Genomic DNA, 25,194 nt, shown 5'->3' with positions numbered 1-25,194 from the left:
TCCACATGAGAAATGCAGACACAGGCCGTCTTGAGACGGATAGTCCTGGGGTTTCTGCAGACACTGGGAGGGTGGTATGTTACTTCAGTTGAGGAGGCATGTATGGGAAACCTCAGAGAAGGGCCATCAGAATTGGACAGGTCATTCTGTCTTCAAGAAGTCTTCAGCTGTGCTGAGTGACCATCTAATGACCAGGGGCCTCTGTCTTTGAGTGGTATGTGGCCCAGCTGCCTCTATCAGGGATGGACATCTATGTCAAGCTGTGACAGGGTCCTCTGGACAGGAAGCAGAGGCTTGCCACCTCAGGGTCAGCAGATAGCGGGAGACATACACTGTGTCTTCTTTCCCTTTGCGCTGACTTGTGTGACACTGTCCCCCAAACATTGAGCTCTGAAGGTGAGGCACCCGAGTATAAGATAGTGTCATTGGAATGATGATAGTCAAGTCTCTGTCCCCATCTATCCAATCAAACAGGCTGCATCCGCCAGAGTGGCGGCGTGGTAGTTCTTGAGTGAAGCTGCTGTCCCAGTTTAGATAACCAGACAGGAGGAGGCAGGGGACTGAGTGAAAAGGGATGACCAAACATGACAGGGACTGCACAGGGTGTACCCCAAACCTAACCCCAATCCTGGTTTCTTTTGCACCTTCGTGAATAGAAACTCTGGAGTCCAACCTAGACTATCGGGACTCATGTCCTCATGGACATGTGGATCTTTCTTGCACTCATTTTGTCTCGGTGACCACTCAGGTGGCAGAAAGAATGAGGTGGTCAGCGAGATGTTGAGCTGATGCAGGGATGCGGGGCTGGGGTATTTTAGACAGGTCCTAACAACAGAATCTATCTGTAGAGCTCCTCAGAGCAGCCACCACACCCACTCCCTGCTTGGCCTCTGGATTGCTGGCTCAGGTCCAGTCCACGCTCCAAGTCCCTGCCCCTATGTAGCAGGTAAATTACATTCTCTGGCATTTACTGGGCAGCTGTGTTTGGGACTGTGCCTTTCATGTCATGCTGGGCAGTTGGGGGTGGGTTTTACAGATCTTATAGACTGCATTATGGGAGGGTTGCATCGGCCTTGGGACCTGGCTGAGGACCCATTGCCATGAACAGAGCAGCTCAGTCTGGAAATAATTCACCTTCCAGTGGTGTACCTTAGGGAAAAAAATCACAAGCTCTGAAAATGAGTGGTCTCATTTAGCACTGAGCCTTCACATACAGACACCGGATCTGAATGGTGGGACTCAAACTCAGGATTCTTCTTGCTGGTGTAGTTTTGTTCTTAGCGACATCGGTGCGTATTTCAGACCAGACCTGTGATCCCAGAAACTGGCTGCACTCGGTTCTGCCCCAGGTGCCTCTCAGGCTTTGACTTCGGAAGAGTTCTTGCCAGTTCTGGATTTACAGTGTGGTTGAACCAGCTGGACTGATGCTGAGTGGGGGTCGTTGCTGAAGCACGATTTACCCCCACAGAACCGTCTAGACGGGCTCCTGCCTGGAGCCGAGTTAGTACCTGTCTAACACATTTCACTGTAAGCTGTAGAACCCAGATGGCCAGGGACTTCCCGCTCCTTAGCAGCTCCTGGGAGAGACAGTCCTCAGGAAGGGTGGGGCCCATAGCTGACCTCATATATTCAACTTTCTAATGTCAGAGGGATGGGTTTCCCTTCCTTCCCTTTGTGTTAAATGCCAGGATGTCCACCGTCCTCATTATTAACAGAGCGTCCCATCCCACAAAGCAGTCTGGGAACCTGCCCAGAAAGGAGCCTCTGCCTACCTGCACCTATGATTCCCATGGCTGAAGGACAGATAGGGTGGCTGGCAAACCGAACTAGGTCTTCCCTGGGGGGCATTCTTTAGGAAGCGCTATGTGTAAGCAGTACTCGCCTTGGGGGTCCTGTTCCTTGCCATTTCCTTAGCCACCACAGCTCCAGAGGCAACAAATTGCTGTTGGGGCTGTGGACTCAGCTTCTACAGATGGGGAGCACAGTAGGAGGACTTGGGAGGAGCTTTTCCAGATCCTGAGATGGCCAAGCCACCAAGTGCCTGTCTCTAGGCAGCCTGGAGTCTGAAGCACTTCAATCTCAATATGTGCCTGGCCTTCTTGTGTGACTAGGGGCACTCCTCTGTCCACAGGTGCCTCCCGCCTTTGAGACCCAGGTGTGCCTTGAGGTCAGCCCTGGATTCCAGACAGGTGGACCTTTATAGGCCTTGTTGGGAGGCAACCCATAAAGCACACTGCCAGGCACCTATATCCCACCTCTGTGGCATCTGACTCACAGGAAATTCTGGCAGCCCACGGACGGCCTCCCATTCTCTCACATGACCACCTGATTAGGTGTGTGCAGCATCTCTGGCACAAAGCCAGCAACGAGCAACCTGGTTTCCAGAGCCGTGGCGGGCAGCCATGAGTAGGGCTTCCACAGCCTCTCTCGAGGGCTCCCGAAACAGCGAGTGAAGAGCAGCTCTCCTTAGCTGCTGCCCTTGGCTCGCCTGCTCAAGCCACCTGAATGTGCCACTGTGGGTCATCCTGGGGTCACACCTTGGGTCACCTGGACTAGCATACAGCGTACTGACCTGGAGAACAGTGCTATTTCAGCCAAGAGTGGCTTCTGCGCTGAACACAAGGGTCCAAGCTGACAGTCTAAGTGGCACTGTCATCCTGTGATGGAATGTCTGTCAGCTTCTTCTGAGACTCAGCAGCTCCAGCGCCTGCCTCGCCCACTCGAGCCAGAAGAAGTCCTAAGGACAAGAATGAGTGAAACATGGGAGAAGGAGAGCAACAGTGGTCCATAGCCTTCTGTGGCCCTAGAGACTGAGAGGCTGGCGCTCGGGGGTCATGTGACCTACCACTGAGAGCTGAGGAGAAGGCCCAGAGAGCAGCAAGCTGCTGCTTATCCCCAGCCCAAGTCTGGGGCAGAGCATCCAGGCCTACTGTGGGACACCCCCCCCCATTCCGTGCGGGACACTGCCCTTCCCAGGGAGCTCCCAATGGAGCCAGGCTTCAGCTCCACATTCGTGGCTCCCAGCAGCTGGTGCTGCGGCCTGGTCCTAATGAAGACCAGATGCGCATTCCTGCTGGCTCAGACCATAGCTAACGATTTTTCCTCAAAATGCAGATTTGCTTTCATTTACTCGAGGAGAAGCCGGGCCTCCCTCTGTGACATGTGTGCTTGTACGTGGAGTGTGTGTGCACGCGCCTCTTAAGGAGGCCTTGGTGGTTGGGCAGTCCCTCGCATGGCTGACCGGCTGCCAAACCCGCCCATGCATAGCGTGTGAAGAGGAGAGACATATTAGAGGAATCTGTTTGCTTATCATGTACATGGCTTATGCAGTACAGTGCTGCTGAGGGTCACCTGCGAACTACCACAGCCACCCAGATGGCTCTCTGATAAAAGAGACAGACTACCAAGAGAACAGTGGCCAGGAAGCCAGTGGGGGAGAGAAGGGTCCCAGGGTCTGCTTGGCACCTCTTCGCCTGCTTATGACAGTCTTGTCATCCTAACTATCTTGTTGGAACCGAGCCCCTAAGCAGAAGCTTGGAGTCTGCTCTGGCCACAGCCTGGGGCTAGTTCCAGGCCACAGAGATATCTTCTTCTCTGTGGCTCTTCCCTGCACTGGGGCCTTCTTGTTCAGAGTGAAGAGGAAGACCTGGGAGGCCCTGTTTGAGGCTGTGGGTCTCCTGGGACTGCCTGGTCTCTTGGGGCAGGCTTCAGAGTCCTTACTTACTTGGGTGTGCTCGCCCACAGGAAAGTGTCCTTCTATTTCTGTGTGTCCTGCCTTCTCTCCTGTCCCATATGGTCATTCACCTCTGGATTCTCACTGAAGCCACCTCAGTGCATGCTCAGTTTCCACACTAGCAGAACTTACTGGAGTCGACGGTAGCGGCGTTCCAGAGCGAGCCATCCAAGCTGAAGTTTTCGCTTTGATTGCTACAAATCCACACAGGCCCTCAGGCCCAAAGCTCCTACTGCCGTTTGCAAATAGATTTTTACAGCATGCCAGTGCTGGGGGAGATTCCAAGGAAAATAGTCCTCTCCGTATTAGAACCAGCTGTGACTTTCCCAGCCAGTGACGCACCGTTTTTAATTGGGTGGGAGAACCCGGACAAACAGAGGGGCTCAGTCAAGACGCTGTTTGTTTTGCCTGGGGTATCCTAGCCACAGCCGAGCCTACCCATCTGCCACTTGTATTTATTTAACTTTTTTTCTTCCCTCCTCACAGTTCCAATTATAAAGACAGAACCCACGGACGACTTTGAACCAGCTCTGACCCGCGGACCAATGAGCCAGGGACTCAGTCCTCTGCCGAGGTCTTACTATGGCCAACAGCTCACCATGCCTCCCGACCCTGGCTCCTGCCTCGTGGCTGGCTTTGCTCCCTGCTCACAGAGGAACACGCTGATGCCCACGTCTCCCAACGCAAGCCCGAAACTCCATGACCTTTCCTCTCCTGCCTACACCAAAGGCCTCACCAGCCCAGGCCACACTGGTCACCTTGGACTTCAGCCACCAGCTTCGGAGGCCCCCACCATGCAGGAAGTGCCGAGAGCCATGGCTATCCAGCCCAACTCGCCTGAGCAGCCCCCATCCGCCAGGCTACAGCCGCAGGTGAGTCCACATCTCAACAGTAGCTGTCCCCTTGGTCGCCAACAAGTGCTCTATCCCAACAGCCCCTCTTCTCCACTTCCAACTGCTGCCCACGAGCCAGCCTGCCTACAGCCCTCAGCTCTCCCTCCTGACATGGGCCACCGGCAGCAACAACTGCAGAAGGTTCAAAGAAATGAATCTCCAGCCGTACTGCCAGAGGTGTGTGAGGACAATGACCATAACTTGGCCCCAATTCCTGTAGTGATCAAGCAAGAGCCCGAGGAATTGGACCAGTTGTACCTGGATGATGGTAAGTGCCCACAGTTGAGCAGGTGTATGCACAGCCATTGAGTTTGGGAAGGAAGGGCGACACGGGTGGATGACAGTTCCCAAGCTGTGCCTTCTAGAACTGTCTCCGGCCAGCAGGCTGCGTGCGTGTCAGCGGTTCTGCCCCTGGCCATCTTTGTAAGCCTCGCCACCTGAGCCAGACTGGCTCAGACTTAGTTCTCTGACACTTGGTGTCAAAAGCAAAGCAAATGGCTGCCCACGTCAACCTCAGATAGTCACATCAGAAAAGGCCTCCCCCAGAGTGTGTGGCCGTTGTGGTTCGAGCACCTACAAGTTTCTTAGAGAGAAGTCTCTAAGTCAACGCCTGGTTCAGGGCAGTGGTACTGTAGGTGGCCTTGTGAAAATGTTCAAATGGGACAGCAGTGTCAGGATCTCAGCAGGTGGGAGTGATGCCAAGGGTCCTTTGTCCACTCTGACTTTTGTCCTTCCAGCCTAGTACAGATCACTGAGGACATGACAGACACATATGTAGTATGTCTAGCTGTGCCTAGACTGCTTGTGGTGGGCACAAACTCTCCGAATCCTAACATTTCTCCACAGTGACCAAGTGTGCCTTTGTTGTTCCCCATGGGCTTGTTACTCTTCTCCTGGACACCTTGATGTCCCTGCTGAGTAATGAGCCTTCCTGACCACATGACTGCCACAGTGTCCAGTCACGTGACTGAAGGCCGAGAGTACTGCCCACTGAGAGTGGGTGTTTTCCAGCTTGCTTGGCTTGGTTGATTGTGGGAGTTGGGGCTCCCTCTGAGGCCAGCTGGTCTCCCCAGATGTAGGCTGTTTCCCAGGCCAGGTGCCGAGCAGCACACCTGGAACAGGTCCAGCTCCTTGCTGCACCTGGACTCAAGTGAGGCCCAGGATGGCGCCAGGGCTTGCTCAGCTCCCCGCTGAGGCTAAGGCTTTGCCACCTCTCAGCCACCCTTCCCTGTGATTCTTCCTGTGAGTCCGACGGCCCTTTTGTTCCAAAGGAACCTTTGAAAGAGGTGGTATGTCCCAGGTTTTGTACCTTCTCCTGAGGCCCCAGGCATGGGGTGAGCTGTCTTGGGGATGCTCCCTGTGGACAGATCCAGGGTTGCCCCACCCCTACCTCAGGCACTTGGTTGACAAGGAGCTTATGTTCCGGGACTGTAAAACTTTTTATAGAATATCCCTCTAAGTACTCATAACTTAAAGCTTTGGGAGAATGAATTATGCCATTTTTTTTTTTCTCAAAAATAGCTTCAATTGTTGGACTTAGAACCAGGTACTCCTCTTCCTCTGTGGTACATTTACTGGCCATGTTCATCTGCCTCTGAATAAGCCCTCATTGACTTGTGAGAAGCTCCGGGCCTCCCTGGGTCTTTTCTGTTTGGATCCATGTTGGAAGACTGTCACTGCCCTGAGTAACCCTGACAAGTGTCACCTGTCTTTGGCTTACACACAAGTGCAGGGCTTGGATCCCAGGGGTGCTTTCTATCATCACATTGTTAGCATAGAGAGTCTATCTGTGTTTCTGATACCTGCCCAAGTGGACACTGTGGCCAGGATGGACACTGGAGTCTGTGTCTAGAGTCCCGCCTTCTACTTTGCCTCAGGGAGTGCTGGTCTGGGCCTGTGGGAGCATTGTCATGTGGTCAGAGGCCATGTGACCAGCTGGCCCAGAACTCCCACATCTGGGCAGTGCCCTCTGGCCCAGAGACAGGAAGCTGGTCTTAGCCAGGTTTCCCACTGACCCAGAGGCCACTGTGGCCGACGTCAGACCAGCTTTGTTATGGGCACTGAATGGGAGCAGGTGAGCCCTCTGGGGTGGGGGGCACTGTGTCCAGGAAGCAACACAGCAGAACTCGGGACTAGGGTTGCTCATAGGTGGCATGGGTTGCGTTTTTTAAAATTTTACTGTGTGCCCTGAGAAAAAAAATTCAGAATCTCCCCTGTTGGGGTGCAAAGGAAGGATGCTGATCTAGAAAACAGGAAATGAAGGTTAAGAAGAAGAGGCAAGTATTAGGCATAGAGACCTGTCCTGGATACTGTGTGTTTTCCAGTGGGTCTTAGTTAGAATTTCCCAAGGGAGGAGCATGGGAGCAGGGGCTGGGGGACAGAAGCTACCTCAAAATCTAATTCATCAAGTCAGACTCTTCTCTCCCCCAAATTCTTGCTTAAAAGACAGTTTGTCCTCTTCAGTTTACCCAACGGGGAGGCATACACTGAGGAAGACAAACTTTGTTTGAACATAGGAAGGTTGGGGGTGACCTTCTCCTAGTCTTTAGGTTGGAGGAGGGTAGAACAGGCCTCAGGCTCCTGATTTCTGGAATCTCCATTTGTCAGATAGGAGTGGGTACTCACAGACCCCTCTCCCACAGCCCTGTGTTCCTTACAGTGCTGGAAGGAACCTAGGGATGGACTAGTGACACAGGGACAGATTAGTGATCTGGAGGTCCCCAAGCTCTGAGGCACAGCGTAAACAATGTAGGACATTGATCCCCGACCAGCCTTTTAGTGTTTGGGGCTTCAGGGTTCACAGGATGCTGATGCCATCCTTATGGCTGCCTTTGCCTGAGAGGCGGGCAGAGGAGGAGTAGGTTTTAACAGAGACTGTTTTTCATGTGGTTTTTGTTTGGTTGGTTGGTTTGGTTTTGGGCATTTTGATTTTGTTTTCTGGGAACACGGGGGGGGAGGGGGAAGGCAGTTCTAAAACATAGCATCTAGGCTTTGAGAGCCCGTGTCCCTCCGTACACATAAATTCTCAGTCTAAGCATCATGAGACATCAGGACATCGGTGCCTGTGTGAACAGTGCCTGGCGTGGCTCACACTGGGTTTGCAAAGCCACACATTAGAATTTGAGGGTGGCACAAATCTCTCCTCATCTCAAGGAGCAATTTAAATCACGGATAGAAAACAAATCCTTTTCCAGGAGTCTTTTCTGTTTCTACTCTTAAGTCTTGTTGAAAATGTATTTGACCCACTCACAAACCTCAGTAATAATTTCCTCGTTCCAATGGTCTGCATAAGACTTAAGATTTTGATTTAAACTTTTATGGTTAGATTTTGAATGTGCCAGTGCCGTGGCTCACACATTATTTTAAATGTAGTCTTAAAAAAAAATGTTTCCACCAAAACCGAACATTAACTGTTTCTGTAATGTTTGCTTAAATTGCCCGTCATGGGACTGAACTGCGTGATGTGTTCTTCTTGGTCACACATGTGAATGTGAGCATCTCTCTTGCACAAAGAGCTTCCACTTCAAGCACATCTGGAAACTCCTAAAATACCACGAGGCATCTGTGCAGATGGGACTCTGCCACAGAACTGCTTTGGTGCCATGCAGCCAACCCGCTTCCAGTTTTGTGGCTGAAGCATCCTAGAGACAGTACCGTCTCAGTCTGTTTCTACACACACACACACACACACACACACACACACACACATACTCTCACACATACACACACATGCACACATACATACATACATACATACATATACACATATACAGAAACACACACATGCATGCACACGCGTATGGTGACCGCCCTGTGGCCCTTGCCACAATCAAGTCTTTCAGCTCCATCCGTGGCTGCTGGGTGTCCAGAAGTCTAGATGTCATTAAAACAACAAGCAGGTAGACAAGGCCTCCCAGCCGTGTCTGCGGGCTGCCTGGGTTTCTTTTGCCCCCCCCCCCCCTTCCTGAGCTTAAGCTGCTCTGGAAGGGAACAAAGGCTTTCCTCATGGAAAGTTTGACTGAACTGGCAGGGTGCCCAGGCCCAAGCCTTCCCCGGTGCTAGCAATGATGCCAAGAGTCTGTATACAGTGATCAAACACACCAAGCCATGAATACTGAGGACATGGGCCACCCCATGACGGATAGGAGAAAGAATTCAGCCATGCATATATCTCACTGGGTCAGTCCCTCATGCCCTGGAGTGCCTGACTGTGAGTTGGGAGGCACAAAGATCACACTACACACCCCCAGAGTCTGAGACTGCTCTAGGCAATATCGACCAGGAGGCTGCACAAGGAGCTCTTTGGAGTCCCCAAGGGAGGGTTCTCCCAACATTCATGAGTTCACCAGGCCCAGGCCTGTAGCTGCCGCTCTGAGGGGCTTGCAACTTTTCGCTGCAGGGCAAGCAAACCACAGAAGGCTGGTTCCAAGCTCCTATGCGTAGCCCAGGGCTTCAGGCAAACAGGTGTTGGCTTACGTATTCCAGTTTATATCTAGATGCTCCTGTAGCGCCGCACTTGATGTCAGGGAACTGGCTGGGAAGTCCCAGGAGGGTTAGCGTGTGCTCCAAGAGGAATAAAGCGCGGCTGAGGCACAGGCCTCTTGCCGTCTGGAGGCCCTCTGCCCCTTCCGTGCAAGTAGACACAGGCAGGTGGTGAGGGCTCTAAGCTGTCTGCTGAGTCTGACTTTCTAAATAGAGTGTACTTGGCCACCCGGGACCTGAATTGGTGCTGCCGTAACCTGTAACCTGCAGGGTCATGATGTGAGTGTCTGTGCTTTATACATGGAAGGCCCGAAGGAGGGAGGGCTGTTCCACCGGACAGCTGCGTCTTAAGGGATTAGGTCGGATGGTCTTACGGACTCTGTACACTCTTTCTAGTGACATAGCTTAGACAGCACGTGTTATAAGTAGTGCACTTGGGGTTACCCTGCATTTCAGTTGCCATAGCAACCTATCATCCATGTATTCTATGCACTGGGAGGGGGGATTCGAATGCAGCCCTTTCAGCCATTACTAATAGTCTGCCAAGCTTGTTTGCTCCCCTGAATGAAAAAATTGTGACACTGTTCATTTGAAGTAAGCCAACAGGGTAGGGCAGAGAAAGTCAAAGGCAAGATCTAGAGAGATTCTGTGAGCCTAAGGATTATGCTAGCTAGTGCCAAAGACCCTGTTGAAATCCAAGAGCAGGAAGATGGATGCCCAGACGCTTCTTCGAGGTGACTGTGTGGGCATTTTTATGGCCCTTCTGTTTCTCATGGCCAACTCTGAACAGCAGCAACATGTTCATAAGTGGCTGTTTTCCCTGTGTGGAAACAACGCTGCCCTCCTCTAGACAGGTTAAAATCCTTCCAGAAAGTTCCTAAGGGTGTTTCTCCACATCTGTCGGTTTATAGAGCTAAGTGTTGCGATCCACACAGCGTCTTTCCCACACATTCTGATGATTCTGCAGATCTGCAAGCCAGCGGACAATGTGCCACTATGTCGGCCCCAGAGCACAGACCCATCAAGCCTGGCTGGTATTTAGAAGTATGTCCATCACATTCCAGGAGTTCAGCGGCTGGTAGCCATCAGAAGTGTGGCTGAATCCCTCTTTGCTCTCTGTTGGAATTGTTCCTGGAGACTGGCAGAGCCTCTTACCCACCTGGCACTAAGCATTCCTGCTCTGGAACAGCAGCTCTTGTCTGAGGAACCTTCTAGATGCAATAGTATGTTGTTGCTTCTGGGATCTGGGGGAGGTGTAGAAGAACTCTGGTGGCTGGAATCCTAGTGAGGGCTCTCCCATCAGTGCCGAAAACATCATCCTTGGCCCACTTTGACGCATGATGCTGACACACAGAAAGCCCAGTGGCAGCAACAGGTGAGTACCATGGAGTAGCCGGCGGAACTCCTCACACCTGCCCCTTCCTACTAGCAGGGGAAGATGCCACTTTTTATCTCCCTGGGCATAAAAGGCAACTGAAGTTTAAAGAGATGTCATTTGTCAGTCGTGAGTGGCAGATCTGGGGACTACTGTATACTGTCTTCCTAAGGTTCAGCTTCACCATGGAATATCCCCCTACCCTGCAAGCAGACACTTAGCTTTCTGGCATGAGCTGGCCTAGGGAGCTATGGAAGAGCCTGCTACATACTGTTTTCTTCACCACAGAATTCCTTCTGGTTCTCTGATGTACTCTGGGAGCTAGCAAAAGCTGAGTAAAAGCGGAAATTCCGACAAAGGGTTGGGGATCTCAGTATGCCAACTGTCCCCAAAGCATGAACAGTGCTGGCAAATTTATCACATCAGCCCTTTTAGAATGTAGACATTAAAGGGGGGAAAGTGGCAGGTTGAGAAAAGCATACACTCAAGAAACCTGTCTTCACTCGGGGTTGCTTACCCCTATCCTCCCATGGAGCAACACCAGGACAAACTGACATCTTACCATGGTGGGAAAAGGCTGGACTTCACCCACTGTGCAGTCTGAGCTCAGGTCACTCCCTAAGTTCACTGGACGAGTTCCAGTCTCAGGTATGTTTGGAAACAGCTGCCTGGCTATGCTCACTGTGATGGGGATGCGGAAGCTGCTCAAGACTATGCTGTCAGTGAGCAAGCAAGAGACTAGCCAAAGGAGCCAGATAAAACCTTACCATCCTCTGTTGCCTGGATACTAACTGCACTGTGCAAATGCATGTATATGCTCAGAAAAAGAAGCCAGGTATCTGCCTCTGCTGCCTCCAGACCACACAAGCAGAAGAGAAGTCATGCTGGCCGGCACCCCACCGTTGAGGGTGTGGCTGAGCATGCATTTCCCGATAAAAGCTGGAAGATGTCATGGCTCAGCACTTAGAATAACTTCACAAGAGACTGACCATCCATAGATCAGCAAACAGCTCATCAGACCTGTGGCTGAGCCACAGGAAAGAGGCCTACCAGGGAACTAATTTCAAGGAAGGGAACAGAAAACTTAGCATCACCACACTGCAAAGAATACAGAATCTAAAGAATTAGTCCACAAAAGTCAGCAAATATACCAAATAAATAAGTAAATAAATAAACTGAAGAAGGGAAATGTCTTCACTGTTACAATTCTTGAAAAATGAAAGCTTTATCCCAGATTGCAGTTATGTGTTACCTATGAAGCCCAATTTTAAATTAGAAGGGAGAAGGAGGCTGTGCAAACTAACAGGAAAATATGTCTTATATATAGTGGGAAAAACCTACACCAATAGACACTGTCCCTGAGAGGTCTCAGGTCTTCAGCTAAGTGGCAGAGAAATGTGTTTAAACTGGCCATTTTAAAATGTGTTCAAAGAACGAAAGGAAACAATATTTAAATAATTGCATTGAAGTATGATAACCACGTCTCACCAAACTGAGAATATCAACGATACGAGAGACTAAACTTTAAAAAGACCCAAGTAGAAATCTTGGATTTTTCAAGAGGTCAGCATTGGAACATTTTCTCAAAGGCTGAACAAAAAGATTTCAGGTGGAAAAAATAAAAAGTTGACAAACTAGGAAAGACCAAATGTTTTCAACTCTGAGGAACTGAAAGGCAAAGAGTGAAAAAGTATGAGAAGGCTGGGGGACTGAGGAAGATAGGGGCGCCAAGCCTGGTGACCCAGGTTCCACCCCTGGCCATCACAAAGTGGAAGGAGAGAACCGACTCTTGCAAGTTCTCTGCTGACCTCCACACATACATGCTGAGGCACATGCACACCCACAGCCTCTGCGTACACAAAGTTGAGGGCATACGTGTAAAACCTATAGTTTTAAATAGAGACTTGGGGATATCACAGGCATACAGACAAAAATGCACACAGAGAGGGACAGGGTCTGACTTATGATGTTGTTAAAAGGACTAAGATACTTATGAATAAGTTGACTAAACTAGTGAGGGCCAGCTGGTCCCAGCACTGCTCAGGGGGAACTTCAGCTCTGAAAATGCAGATGGGCTACATGCCCACTGAGAGGCAGTGACAGCATGGCAGCCTTCTTGAAGGCAATCTTAGAATCTACACGGCCTCTACCAGACCACAGAAGGTTTGCCCCCTAGACACTGACTATGCATGGGAATTAGAAATTCCAAGAGTCAGAATAGCCCTTGAAACTGGAAAACAAAGTTAGAGCCCTCACACATGGAGGCTTCAAACCTTGCTGCAAGCTATGGAGGTTGGAGAGACAGCTTAGCGAGTAACAGCACTTGTTGTGAGTTCGAATCCCCCTCCAACTCCAGGCAAAGTCACATGTGTGTTTGTAACTCTGGGACTAGGAATAATGGGTGAAAAGAAGGACTGAAAAGGTTGTTGACCACCAGCATAGCTCCAGGTTTGGTGGGAGATTCTTTCTTAAGGGAGTAAGGCCCAGGGTGACAAAGTAGGCCACTTCCCATGGCCTCCATCTATATGCACAAAAACAGTCATGTGTACACATACGCCAAACAAATAGCCTCACACAAACATAATCCCTATTCACAAAAATTGACTATAAAGCTATAATCCTTAAGACAGTGTGACTCAGGCATCAGATTTATATACACTGGCAGAATGGTATCCAAAAATACATCATTAGGTTTACGGTAAAGTGGTTTTTGACAAGGATATCAAACCATTTGATGCAAATAAAGTCTAACCTTTTAAACAAATGTTACTAGGTCAGTTGCACACTTACATACATGTACACAAACTCAGGGTTGATTGTATACTCAAAGCTTTTCAGAAAAATTTGAAAAGTCTTAAGACTTTCATTGGATTAGTCTTAAATACATCATTAAAAACACAGACCATGAAATCAAAACCTGACAAGTTAAGCTTCATCAAAATTCAACACTGGTGTGTTTCAAGACAGCACTGAATGAGAAAAGACAAAGATGGAACGATGGCTGCCCAGGACCACATAGCAAGCTAGTCAAACTGTCCACAATCTATAAAGAATGCTTACAGTTCAACCCAAACTTCCATAGATCTGAAAGCCATTTCCAGAGATATGCAGTCATGGGCCATTAGATAATATTGGGCCACATATGAGACAATGGTCCACAAGGTTATATCACTTGGGGATGTGATACCATCGTCCATATAGGTACATTCTATAGTGTCATTATCATGATGAAACTACCTAAAGACACATTTTTCAAAACATCTCTTCATGGCATTGAGTAACACATGATTGTGTATCATTAGATATTAGGGTATGCAAGTTACAAGTCACAGAGAGATTTCATTAGTGTGGCTGTCAATAGCAAACTTTAGAGAAAACAATGGAAAAACAGACTCCTAACATTGGTGAGTGTCGGGTAGAACAGAGAGACCGACAGTTTATCTTTTATTGGATGGTTTATGTATTTACATTTCAAATGTTATCCCCTTTCCTGGTTCCCCCTCTCTCATCCCCCTCCCCCTGCTTCTAGGATGATGCTCCCTTTTGCACCCACCCATTCTTACCTCACCACCCTGGCATTCACCTACACTGGGCTTCTCCTCCAGTGATGCCAGACAATGCCATCCTCTGCTACAAGTACAGCTGGAGCCATGGGTCTCCCCATGTGTGCTCTTTGGTTGATGGTTTAGTCCTGGGAGCTCTGAGGGGTCTGGTTAATTGATACTGTTGTTTTCAACAGTTCCTTCAAAGCTAAGTAAGTTTACCATATAACCCAACAGTTTTCTTCTAAATGGTACAAGTGTTCGTTGGAGTTCTTTAGAACAGCTAAACCCTTGAAACACCTACAACATCCAGCAACTGGTGAAAAGTCAGATGTATGGTCCTCCCAAAGGTTCAGGAAATGGGTCATGTTGGGCTCGGAGAGACTGAAAGCCTGGGGCTGAGTGGAGGATGATGGGTAAATGGGTCAGTGCTCCATGGTCCGTTTGTATCAACTGTCTCTGAGAGGATGCTAGACAGAGACCCACCACAGTGAGAACAAGGGAGCCTCCTCCAGGGATCTTCTGAATCTCTTATCAGGATCATGTAACTTTAAGCTGGATCTGGTGGCTTGTGCCTGAAATCTAGAAGGCTAAGGCAAACAGACTGCTGTGAGTTCAAGGCCAACGTTGCCTACACAGGAAGACCTTGTCTCAAAAAATAAAACAAAAAACCCAACCAAACAAAACTTAACTTGTCAATTTACTGAAATATTATTGAAAGGTATTTCTAAAGGAAGAAGATTACACTGAACGTGTGCTTTTGAGAGTCTCATGGCACCAGGGTTGCAGATCAGAACCTTCTGGCTTTTTAAAACAAACTCTTTACGCGACGTGTAGAAAGGTCCACTTGTGTGTGTGGCATAGAACACCTTCCTGTGGTCCTGCTCAGAGTCTGACCACTGCATCTCATCATCTGGATCTTTTTCCACCTCCTTCCCATACTTTTCTCTATGGGGTCTCAGGCAAACGGCTTGGAACTGATGAGTGAGGAGGAGAAATGGGCAGCCTCTGAGTGTTCATCTCTCTTCCTGGATAAGAGCTCAAGCTCCAGTACTGTTGTGAGCCTTTGCAAACACTCAAGGCCAGGACATGACAAGTAGTTCCCAGGCAGTCTCCATGCACTGTGATTCAAAGGGAAATATCCTCATCGGGTGCGAACCAACTTTGATGGCCGACCTTCTCGTGGGAACTGAGCCTGGGGGTCATCATCAGAGCGTCGGCTGACTTAAGGATCACTTTAGGAAGCTGGGCAGAGGCGTAGATTCCTCAGCCTCTGTCTCATGGTGAGGGCTGATTGTGAGCTTTCTGCCTCCAGTTCTACCGTCTCTGAAATGTCACTTTGATCGACTGCGTGGAATTTTGAAAAAACCCTTTACTGTGTTCGGTTTTAGTTTTGAAACAGGGCTCTTCCTTCCTTCCAGATTATGGACTGGCCACTGACACTTAAGGGTGTCTGCCACAGTGGGCCCCAGGTCTAGCAAGTCTGATAAACAAGACAATAGGCCAGGCATCCAGACCCCCTAGAGGTTATCTCTCACCAAAAGGCTTTGTTCCCAAGCCATAAGCAGTACGGGGAGCAATCCCAGTCACTCCCTGGGAGGGGGAGTCTTATCAGCCCTGTTCCCACACTGTGAAGTCTTCTCAGATGTAGGCTGTCCCTATCAGGTCTTCCGGCTGCTGATTCAGATATGGTAGGAGGTTGGGGTCTGAAAATCACAAGAGACCAGACTCAGGCTACTCCCAGAGCAGGATGGGGGTAAGGAGGGAAAACTCAGTGTCTGATTCAGTGGGAGTGGTCCCAGCCAGTAGGTGTTGGGTCCTTTGATGGTAGAGCAGGCCATTGGGGCTGTGCTCTAAAGAGCCGAAGCTACATTCACACTCAAAGACAGCTCTGCTCTGTCCCTCTGTCCCTCTGTCCCTCTGTCCCTCTGTCCCTCTGTCCCTCTTCCCAGCCCAGGGCTCAATTTAAAGCTGCTGGCTTGTTAATTCCTCTTCTCTGTTTCTGCTGTAAAGTAGATGGATCCATGGTTCAGTCTCTCTTGCCTCCACAAATGACTTTACCAGGCTGTAAGTTCACCCAGCAAGGACTGGAAAATCCACGGCAGAGGCTCAGGAGCAGAGTTCCTGCAGCCGATTCATCCTGGCAAGAGTGAGCTGGGAGGAGCCCTTCACCCAGAGATTGGGGGGGGGCTCCTTGCCAGATGACAGGCTGACTTGGTGCTGTATTCAGTTGTGCTCTCAGCAGAATAGAGGTTGGGGAAAGAGGTGTGGTGTGTGTGTGTGTGTGTGTGTGTGTGTGTGTGTGTGTGTGTTCTGCGTGCTGTTTGCTGCCTTTGGCTAGGCTCCCTGCTTCCACAGCACCAGACTTAGACTCTCCTGCATGCACCCCTTTCTTTTTTTTTTTCCACAGTAGCTGCTGCCAGCAAGCTGCAAACTACTGTATATCACTCCAGTTTAAGGACCTAAACTTTAGAACAAATTAAACTCTTGTTGACATTGTAATAAAACTCAGAATGAAGCTGAATGGCTCAGTAAAAGTGAACTTCAATTATTTTTGTGGATTTCGGACTGTTTCCTGGGTTTCCTAGACTCCAGCGTGGAGAAGTTATTTCCTCTTGGCAGATGGCTGGGGAGAGAAAAAAAGGTGAAGGAATGGCTGGGGTGAGGTGGCAGGCGCTGGCGAGGTCTGGGGAGGAAGCCAGTCTCAGTCACCTGGATATTTGCTCTGGCCCCATCCATACTGTCTAGAGTTGGGGGACCGGGGTGAGGTAAGGACTAAGGAGCAGTGGGGTGTGAGTCTTTGGTGTGTTTTAACTGAAGAAAGGGGGTCGGAGTGTTCGTCAAACCCCGTGTGTTAACTAAGTGGCTACGTGGAAGTAAAAGAAGTTAAGGCAGCCTTCCTGCCCTTCTTGCCCAAACCCCAGTGAAGGGATGAAATGGCTCCCGGCCTCTCCCCCTCTCAGTTGCTCTCTGTGTCTCTGTCGCTCTCTATGTCTGTCTCTCCCTGTGTCTCTGTCTCTCTGTGTGTCTCTGTCTCTCCCTGTATCTCTCTCTGTGTCTCTGTCACTCTCTATGTCTGTCTCTCCCTGTGTCTCTGTCTCTCTGTGTGTCTCTGTCTCTCCCTGTATCTCTCTCTGTGTCTCTGTCTCTGCCTGTATCTCTGTCGCTCTCCGTGTCTCTGTCTTTCTCTGTGTCTTTGTCTCTCCCTGTGTCTGTGTCTCTGTCTTTCTTTGTGTCTCTGTCTCTCTCTTTGCATCTCTTTCAGTGTCTCTGTGTCTCTGTCTCTCTCTGTATTTCTGACTCTCTGTCTCTGTCTCTCTCCCTTTGCTTCTCTCCCCTCTGCCCTGTCTCTGACTCTATCCTCCTCTTGTCTGACTCTATGCTCTCCTTGTCTCTCCTTGTGTCTCTTTATTGCTGTCTCTTTTCGTCTCCCTATTCCTATCTCTCTGACTCTTGTCCTTCCTTTCTGCCTTCCTATTTCTGTCTATCTCTCCATCGTCACACCATTTCTTTTGTCATCACATTGACTGTAACATTTATTTGTTTATTTACGGAAAAGCCTCTTGCTCAGTGGGGACAGTGCTGTCCCCAGGACTGAAGACCAGCTTCCCATTCTTCACACTGCACCCTGCTGTGATCGTGCAGAACTAAAGAGCTGCACAGCGCATGTGGACAGAGGTCGGGAGATTCATTCATTTAAAGAACATCTCTTGGGAGGTGTGGCTGGGAGGTGGTTCTTACCTGAGTTCTCAGCCAGAGGTGCTGGCCTCCACATGAGACCCTTGTGGTCCTTTCCCCAGCAAGCCACTTCCTGTCCCCTCCTTCTACTTCCTGTTTCTCTGCTTTCAAGGCCAAGCTGAAAATGGGGTTCAGTTCATAATGTGCTAATGTTCCTGGGGCACCAGCCGTGCACTCAGGTCCACTCATGGCTGGTTCTGGGCCCAGGCTGCCACCTCTCCCAAATCTAAGAGTTGGGTAAGCCGAGAGCTGACCAGTCAGACAGGGAGCTGGCCATGGGTCAAAGATGGGCCTGTGGCTCAGCAAATGCTCTGTGTACCCTCTGAAATCTAGAAGGTTCCTGCGCTTTCCTCATGCTTTCCCCCCCACAGGACCTGTGCGGACGTGGCTTTCTCTCATGCAGCTCCTGGCCAGGCCTTGATTCACTCAGAGATCTCTGACTGATCATCTAGCCGTGCTTTTGTATGCGAACAGACCTTGGCTTGGTGTCTCCTGTTTGTGGAAGAAGGGTAAATGGAGACTGATCCACACAGGTCCCGACTCCTCTCCTGGGGTCTGTCTCCTTAGATGGCAGGGTAAGAGGTGTACGGGGGAGATGATCTCATTTCTCCTGTCTTCTTTACTTTGGGATCCACCCCTGTCTCCACACCTCCTCAGCCAGGAGTCCCTGTACCTCCATTTGAAGTTTGTTTCCTCACTTGGGGGGCTGCTATCTCCCCGGTCTCCTCAGAGATCTGTGCTCTTGCTGATAGTCAGGACAGCCACTTGCTGTGTGTGGCCTGTGGATCCGCCTATGCTACCTAGGTTATGGTCACCAATTTTCAGAATACCTCCGGGCCTCAAACCAAGTCCAGAAAGCCTGTAAACTAATCATTTGCTATCTCTGTGTTGGTCTTTATTCTGAAAATGTGTTTAAGGTTCCTCAGATATCAAATTTAAGGGAGCAGGGAATGCTAAAAATACAGAATGCTGCTAGTAGCCCTTCGGGAGAAATCCCACAAATGCAGATAATACAGAGATGATGGGGCGGCGGTTGCACCAGCTTAAGCAGATAGATCATACATAAGCCTTGCTTGATCTCTGATTCCCAGCCTCAAGGAAGAAGGCAAGTGAGATAATGCGCTGCCCTGAGCTCACCCCTGCACTGCTCCTGTGTCCACAGAGAGCTTCACCCCTGCACTGCTCCTGTGTCCACAGAGAGCTTCACCCCTGCACTGCTCCTGTGTCCACAGAGAGCTTCACCCCTGCACTGCTCCTGTGTCCACAGAGAGCTTCACCCCTGCACTGCTCCTGTGTCCACAGAGAGGCCCACAAACAGGCGTGGTTATTACCTATCCGTTTAAAAAACCAAAATCCAGTCTTGAGCACTAGCTCAGTCAGTTGCCTGTGGAGAGGATCCAAGTTACAGTGTCCGTGTAACACAGAAGCTACTGTAATTTCAGCTCTAGGGAGGCAGACAGACAGATGCCTGGAGCTCGCTAGCCAGCCAGCCTGGCTTGCTTGGCAAGTTTTGAGCCAGTAAGGGACCCTGTCTCAAAATAAGTTGATGGCACTCAGGGATGATAGCTGAGATTGTCCTCTGGCCTCCATGTGTATTATGTGTGTGTGCACACACGCGCTCAAGCGCACACATACACACACACAAACACACATATACATATACATATACACATACACATACACATATACATATACATACAAACACACATACACACATATACATACACATATACATACACATACACACATATACATTATACATACACATACATACATACACATATACACACATACACACACATACACATGCATACACACATACATATACATACATACACACACATACACACATACACACATACACACATACACACACATGCACACACATACACACATACATACATACATGTACATACACATACACACACACACATACATACACACTTCTCAAGCCCCTTTGGCATCACTATTGTAGGTCTATGAAGCTGTCAGATCTCTGGCCCCACTGGATGCTGAGTGGAAGTAATGAGACCAGCTTAAAAGTTCCACACCCAAAGTCTGAACAATGGGTGACAGGAAGGACAATACTCACTGTCCCCATGAGTCAGGGTCAAGCTCTGGATTTTGGACATGAAGATCCTGAGATCGCAACAAAACAGGCATGCTGGATGAGTGGGTGAACTTCCCAGAAGAACACCATCTCCCTCTGATCCCAGATCCCTGTTGGCACAGGGCTAGGGGCTGCGATGAAGGTGGTTCTGGAGACTGGCCCTCTCCAGGAAGCCTGCTCAATCTAGGAGCAGTGGATGAGGAGTTTCCTCAGAGAAGGTATGGGAGGTTTCAGGGCAAGTATGACCTGCCGTATCTAATCCTAGGGCTCCTCCATGTTTTCTCACTGATCCCTGAGAGCTGTGTTCAGACAAGGCTTGCCCTATAGGTGTGGCTGGAAGTGGTCTTTGGGAGCCAGGGTCCTGCAGTGAAGCTTGGTGTTGGGCAGTTGCTAGTAGCATGTATGAGCACAGAGTCAATTAGAGCAGGTGCACACCAGTCCTGTTGATTTGATTTAGGTCTGAGGAAGGCTCCAGTACTGTGCAATTACAAAGAACTTAATGGCCCTTTATACTGAATGCAACTTCCATGGCACCTAATATACTTTGATGAATTGCTCATTATGTGCTGTGTTGGAATAACCTCTGTAAAGATTAATAATTGGATAATCAATACAAAAATTCAATCTTGGGATTTTTATTTTCACTCCGGGGTCAATATGTGCCCAAGACCACAGGGTCTCTTTTGCCTGCTTGATTCTGACTCTTTCTTCCCTGGCCTTCCTTTCCAATCTCTGCTTTCTGCACAGGTCTCAGAACAATGGAGAGGGGCCGTGACAGGTCATGTTTGCTAGCAGTTGGTGGCTGAGCAGATTTGCCTTCCAAGTGGCTTCAGTAGGGCATGGAAGGGCACACAAGACCCCTGAGGTGTCCCATCATGGGGGCTGTGAGGATATGGGGACCAGGCACGGGGGATGGGCAAGTAGTCTTTGTAAATGGTCAGAAAGGTATGTGTGACATGGGTGTCCTGGGTGCGAGACAACAAGCAGAAGCTGCACAGGTGTTAGCACTGGGTGCTAGAGAGCAGCCTGCAGAACCGGGCAGCCTGTGGGAGCACACAGTTGTACCCCGGGTGCCTGGCAGTGGTCCAGCAGGGAGCAGACTTGGTAGGAGTTGATATTGGAGGGATCCCCTTGCAAAGGATTGTAACCTACCCAAGCTCAGATAGAAGAGCTGACTTGATGTACTGCTTCTGGAGTTTGCAAGGACATCAGCCGAGATCAACAGACCCAGTAGTCACGGGGAAGAAAAGACAAAGTCAGGCAGGAGAGGCAGACTGTTCGGGTCACAGCCATGAAGGAGGTGGGAGGAGGAGTCCTCCTACCCTATACCTGGTGGTGAGAAAAAAAGGCAGGGAATCTGGGGCTGCCAGGCCTGAAGGCTCTGGGCAGGTTCTCTCAGGCAGGAAGTTCTGCACCCTAAAACACCACCACAGCCGTCTGGACATTAGCTGAGAATAAACCCCAGGCCCTGGGAGGGGGTAAAGACAATGGGTTCATGGGATGGAAATGGTGCTGCACAACTTGAATCCCAACACTGGGGAAGCAAAGGCAGGCAGGTCTCTGTTAGTTCAAGGCCAGCCTGGTCCACATAGTAAGTTCTAGTCTGCCCAGTACTATGTAATAAGGAAACTCCATCTTCAGTTATGAGACACTTTATGAGAACTGTGGTGGTATATGCCTATAGTCCTAGCACCGAGGAAGCTCAAGAAAGAGGGTCACACTCTCCAACTCCAGAAAAATGGAATAAAATGGCCACCAAGCCCACCAAATCACAGCTTTCTATGAAGCACAGGGCCAGAGATGTAGCTCTTCCAGATCCACAGCAGAACATGGCTGCTCACAACTATAGGCAAAACCAGTCCCAGAGGATTTGATACCTTCTTCTGGCTTCTGTAGGTGCTATATGCACGTGGTACAGAGACACACGCAGGCAAAACACTCACACACATAAAACATAAAGAAAGAAAAATGAAACAAATCCGTAATTGCTTCCTGGGATCTGGGCGATATTTGGAATATTTTGAAAGTGAGGAAAATGGGAAATTTGTTTTTCTGGAGGGCACACGCTCAGTGTTCCCTGGAGCAGCAGAAGGGAAATGTGTTTAGAACAGCTTCAGGCTCTCCTCACACTGTAGAAGGTATAGATGGAACAGGCTCCCACCCCAGGCTTCGTTCACTATTGACCAACTGGGATGCATGGGGACTTGTGGCTCAGAAAGGTTGGGGATGTCGGGCCATAGGGTAGTGCCAGGTCCTAGAAGTTGCAGGCATGGTACCCACATTGGAGAGGTGCTAATTTTCAAATGGGAGTAGTCACAACAGACATAAGACAAGAAGGGCAAGCTCCCCCTACTTCACATCAAGGACAGACATATGCCCACTTCATCTGCCCTGCCAAAGGCTAAGGCTGCTGCGTGGTTCAACATCAAATCCCAGTGTCTTTCTCTGTACTTTTTCCTAAGTTACTGTTTGCATACATAAAAGAAAGTGATCACACCTGACAGAATTACTGAGAACCTCTTAGGTAATCTGAGGCTCTAGTTCAAGGTCAATGAAGCAGGTCCTTTCTCATAAGCAGAGCAAACAGGCAGTCTAGAGCTGTCTGCTTTGCTGAACCAGCAGACCTAAAATCCAGCACCTGACGCCTCACACTTACCGCTGCTGGGGTCACTCAGCTGGGGTCTCCCTGAGCTCCAGGGGGAGCCAGGTTACTGCAGGGCAGCTTCTGCATCTAGATGCTGCTACTGTGACTTTCTGTCACTCTCACTGTGGCTTCTAGTTTGCCGAGAAGGAAGGAGAGCCAGCCAATGTCTGCACCGAGCCCCTGGCCTGTGCTGAACAGGCCAAAGTGGAAACTCACACCGGTCGCTCTTCAGGGTCACGGGCTTGAGTTTCACTTAAACACTTTTGCTTTCTTCTTCAAGTCTGTTAATTCTGTTGAATGGCAATTTCATAATTTGGGGATAAATATATATATATATATATATATATATATATATATATACATATATATATACCATATACATATACACATACACACACATATACACATACACACACATACATACATACACACACACATATATACATACACACACACACATACACACATATACATATACACATATACATATATATTTGTGTTTTCTAACAGCACAAGGAAAGCCCTGGGGAGGGGGAAGTATTTGTTGGTGGTTTAATGATGCTGTTGAGTAATTGCTGAATGAAGTTTGGCATGGATAAAGTAGCAGCAAAGATGCTGTGGAAACACTCTGCAGCCTGCATCAGCTGGATGGCCAGGCCTGTGGAATCTCCCGCCACGTGGCCAGCCCCGCTGGAGTTTCCACACGGCTGTCTGCGTGCTCGGGAGTTTTCAGGCTAAATAGGGAAGCAGGCTACCTACGGTAGGAAAATCATTCCGTCCTAACGGCTGACAGTCCCGTGTAGCAGCAGCGCCTCAGCGCGAGCCCGGCTCCAGGTGGAGGGTCATGTTTTATTAAAACCGTGACTTGTTGTCACTCGCCCTTCCGCTGTCCCTCTCTCCCCTTCCAAAAATAGCAAGCCCCGTGGCGGTGGCTTATTATGATTAAAAGATAAAAATAAGTGGAGGCCGAGATAGGCACCGGGAAGACAAACCTGCTTTTTAAATGAAAGTTGAGAAGTTGCGCTGTCCCCACCGCTTCCCGGAGCAACTTTAAGAAAAACCCAGCACAGACCGAATTCGGACATGCTGGAAGTGTGCACTTTCCAAGCTGAGGTGCTCACGACACACATATTGATAATACATGTCCCCTACCTGGTTCACAGACATAGCACAGACTCGGCCACTGGGCAGTTGTGGGCATGCCCAAGGACACAGATGATGGTCGATCCAAGTGTGCACTTGTGAAGGAGTCTCCACCGTAGGCTCTCTAGAGCAGAGGTGTCCAACCTTCCCAATGCTGTGACCCTTTAATATAGTTCTTCACGTTGTGGTGACCCCCAACCCATACATTTATTTTCTTGCTACTTCTTAGCTGTAATGTTGCTAATGTTAATAACTCATAATGTGGAGAGCTGATATATATAAGGGGTCTTGACCCACAGGTTGAGAACCACTGTTCTAGGAGGCTTGTGCCTTCTTGGAAAACCAAAATATTCTAGAGCGTGGAACTGAGCTACCCCTGAGTGGCACCAATATGCTGACAGTGGGATAAACTCATCTCCTCTTCCCGTTTCCTGTCCTCTGCTCTCTAATTCATTCAGCCTTTTCTTCCTTAGCTTCTGTGTAGAGCAGTACTTTACGTAAGACCAGAGTCTGCATATACAGTATCTAGAAACATCACGAACTCAGCAGCTCACTGAGAACACAGAGAGGCAAATACATGTACCATGCCCCCTGGAAATGAAAGCTAAGGCAACGGAAATGTGTGTTCTAAGAGTTTCAGCCACCACCATTACAGGCCTCTCTAATTCCAAGAACCATTACACTGTAAGCATTCAAGGCGGCCAAACACAAGGCAGTTCTTAGAAGTTAGTTATTTAAGAATCGAACTCAACTTTAGGTATTTCTGGTTCTGCTCACCTAAACCGCTCTCCTCTCAGGCTCCAAGTCTAAGTTTAGCTCCAGGTTTTAGCTCAAGGTGCATTTTCTGGGAAGGTTAACGAATACTTTTCGTAATTGTCTTTTAGTCATAAGAACGGGAGAGAATGCCCTTCCTGTTTGGTTTTACTCTTTACAAAGTTATTTTGGCTTCTCTTAAAAATAAAAATATTCTCAATGGCTTAAAGTCTGGGGAAAACCTGCATTTTTCTGTCCCTCAGGAAAAAAATGGAGTCAGCAAGTAGCCATTGGTTTTGTGGTGTGTGTTTATTTATGCAGCAAGTCAGCTCATGGGACCCCCACATGGTTGAATGTGGGGGTCCATGGAAAGGACAAAAACAGAGCTCTGAGGAAAGCCCTCTATTCAGAGAAGGTGCCTTTGTGCCCACAGGTGGCCTTGGCTGAGGGTCCTGGGTTTGTGACATAGGTCCCTGGGACTAGAAACAAAGCTCCGTTCCATGTGGGAGCCAACTTCACTGCTGAAGGGACAGCCTTTGTGTCACTAAGTGAGCAGGGTCTGCATCAGCAGAGAGAAGTTTTTAGACACCACAGCAGTGGTGCTTTTAAAAGCAGGACCCTTATCTGTGTTTACAAAACGTTTTAGATGTGAAAGTAATGCCATTACCTGGGCTGAAGTTGATGAACCAGAGTTCTAATTCTTTACATTTGAATATAGTGTCTAAGAACAAGAATCAGGCATCTGAATATCACCAGAAACAGTTTTACCTGTCCCTCCCGG

At 49.2% G+C, this 25,194-nt stretch overlaps 1 protein-coding gene across 3 annotated transcripts in view; it reads left to right on the top strand.

Moving 5' to 3' along the window:
• NFATC1 (nuclear factor of activated T cells 1) overlaps positions 1 to 25,194 on the top strand; it is a 106,886-nt gene that overhangs the window by 72,172 nt on the left and 9,520 nt on the right. For 2 of the 3 annotated variants that reach the window (XM_080919902.1, XM_080919903.1), the window contains exon 9: positions 4,220 to 4,894. In XM_080919902.1, the coding sequence (XP_080776028.1) occupies positions 4,220 to 4,894 (675 nt within the window). The remainder of the gene's footprint in view (positions 1 to 4,219; positions 4,895 to 25,194) is intronic. The other variant, XM_080919904.1, reaches the window with a different exon arrangement.

The sequence above is a fragment of the Micromys minutus genome (genome assembly GCF_963924665.1).
Source record: "Micromys minutus genome assembly, chromosome: 8".
In the NCBI taxonomy this organism is placed as follows: Eukaryota; Metazoa; Chordata; class Mammalia; order Rodentia; family Muridae; genus Micromys; species Micromys minutus.
This window is presented reverse-complemented; position numbering and strand designations above follow the sequence as displayed.